Source organism: Vespula pensylvanica, chromosome 10 (assembly GCF_014466175.1).
Source record: "Vespula pensylvanica isolate Volc-1 chromosome 10, ASM1446617v1, whole genome shotgun sequence".
NCBI classification, from domain to species: Eukaryota; Metazoa; Arthropoda; class Insecta; order Hymenoptera; family Vespidae; genus Vespula; species Vespula pensylvanica.
In genome coordinates this window covers 2,829,860-2,830,930 of record NC_057694.1, presented here as the reverse complement: position 1 = coordinate 2,830,930, position 1,071 = coordinate 2,829,860, and the positions used below count along the sequence as shown (strand labels likewise).

Here is a 1,071-nt window from a genome sequence, read left to right as displayed (position 1 = left end):
TAGGGCCTAGGAAGAGTGGTGGTAGTAGTGGCGTTGGAGCACAGAGAAGACACGCTGGTGTTGGTGAACCGCTGACTTGCTTCGGTACGACGAGGACGGCACAGGGACATCGGGCGGCGGAAGAGACAGCTCGCACACGCTCGCACACGCTCGTACACGCTTGTACCGTCGCGCACGCACCAGCTATACGCACCGTCATCCGAAAGGACGTGGAACCGAATATCGTGCGTATAACTTGTCGTTTCTTCTCGTTTTTAACAAACCGTTCGGAGTAGTTACATGCGCGCGCACATATCACAATACGCGACAAGCCTTTCAATTTCGAATCACGATTGAAGAGTTATCCAATGGTCGAGACAAACACAAAATCTCTCGGGTGAGCTTCGGACGGCAGGGGCTACGGATTAATATGGCCGTCCCTCCTTCGAAAGCACGAAACTTTCGATACGTGCGTCGACGCGGTAGGCACAGTCGTCGTCTGGGTTGCGTCGAAAAACTCGCGTAAACGAGGATATGTTGGTGTGCTCGCACGCTCTGAGGGAGGCTCGAGAGACACCCTCTCACGCGCGCATTTCTTTCACTCGCGGCACCAAAGCGCACCACCCGCGTTACCCGTACAACTCACTCGCGTATATCACCCCCGTTTTCCACGCGCTCCCCCTATCTCATTCTCTCGCTCCCTCCTCTCTATCTCCTTCTCTCTCTTACACACACTCTCTATCACTCCTTTCCCCCTCTCTCCCTCGATCTTACTATCTCTCTCGCTCTACCTTTCTCTCCTTTTCTCTTCCTCCTACTCTCCTTCCTCTATCAATTCTGGCACCCTTTTTTATCGCGCGCGTCTTTCTTCCTCATTCGTTTACTCCTCGTCGAACACCCTTCTAACGTTGACGGTCACGTTACTCCTTCCTTCTCCTCCACCTCTTTTTCTTCTTCTTCTTCTTTTTCTTTTTCTTCTTCCAGACCTTTTCTTTTTCTCCAATGCTTTCGTTCGTTCGTTCGTCCGTTCCTTCTTTCTTCAAACTCGTCTTTGTCCCTCTCTCTCTCTCTCTCCTCTCTCTCTCTCTCTCT

General features: G+C 51.8%; 1 protein-coding gene across 1 annotated transcript in view; it reads left to right on the top strand.

The window, feature by feature from the left end:
• The first annotated feature begins 279 nt into the window (after positions 1-279).
• LOC122632353 overlaps positions 280-1,071 on the top strand; it is a 1,819-nt gene continuing 1,027 nt past the window's right edge. The window contains exons 1-2 of the mRNA XM_043819061.1: positions 280-310; positions 382-1,055. Of these exons, the coding sequence (XP_043674996.1) occupies positions 280-310; positions 382-1,055 (705 nt within the window). The remainder of the gene's footprint in view (positions 311-381; positions 1,056-1,071) is intronic.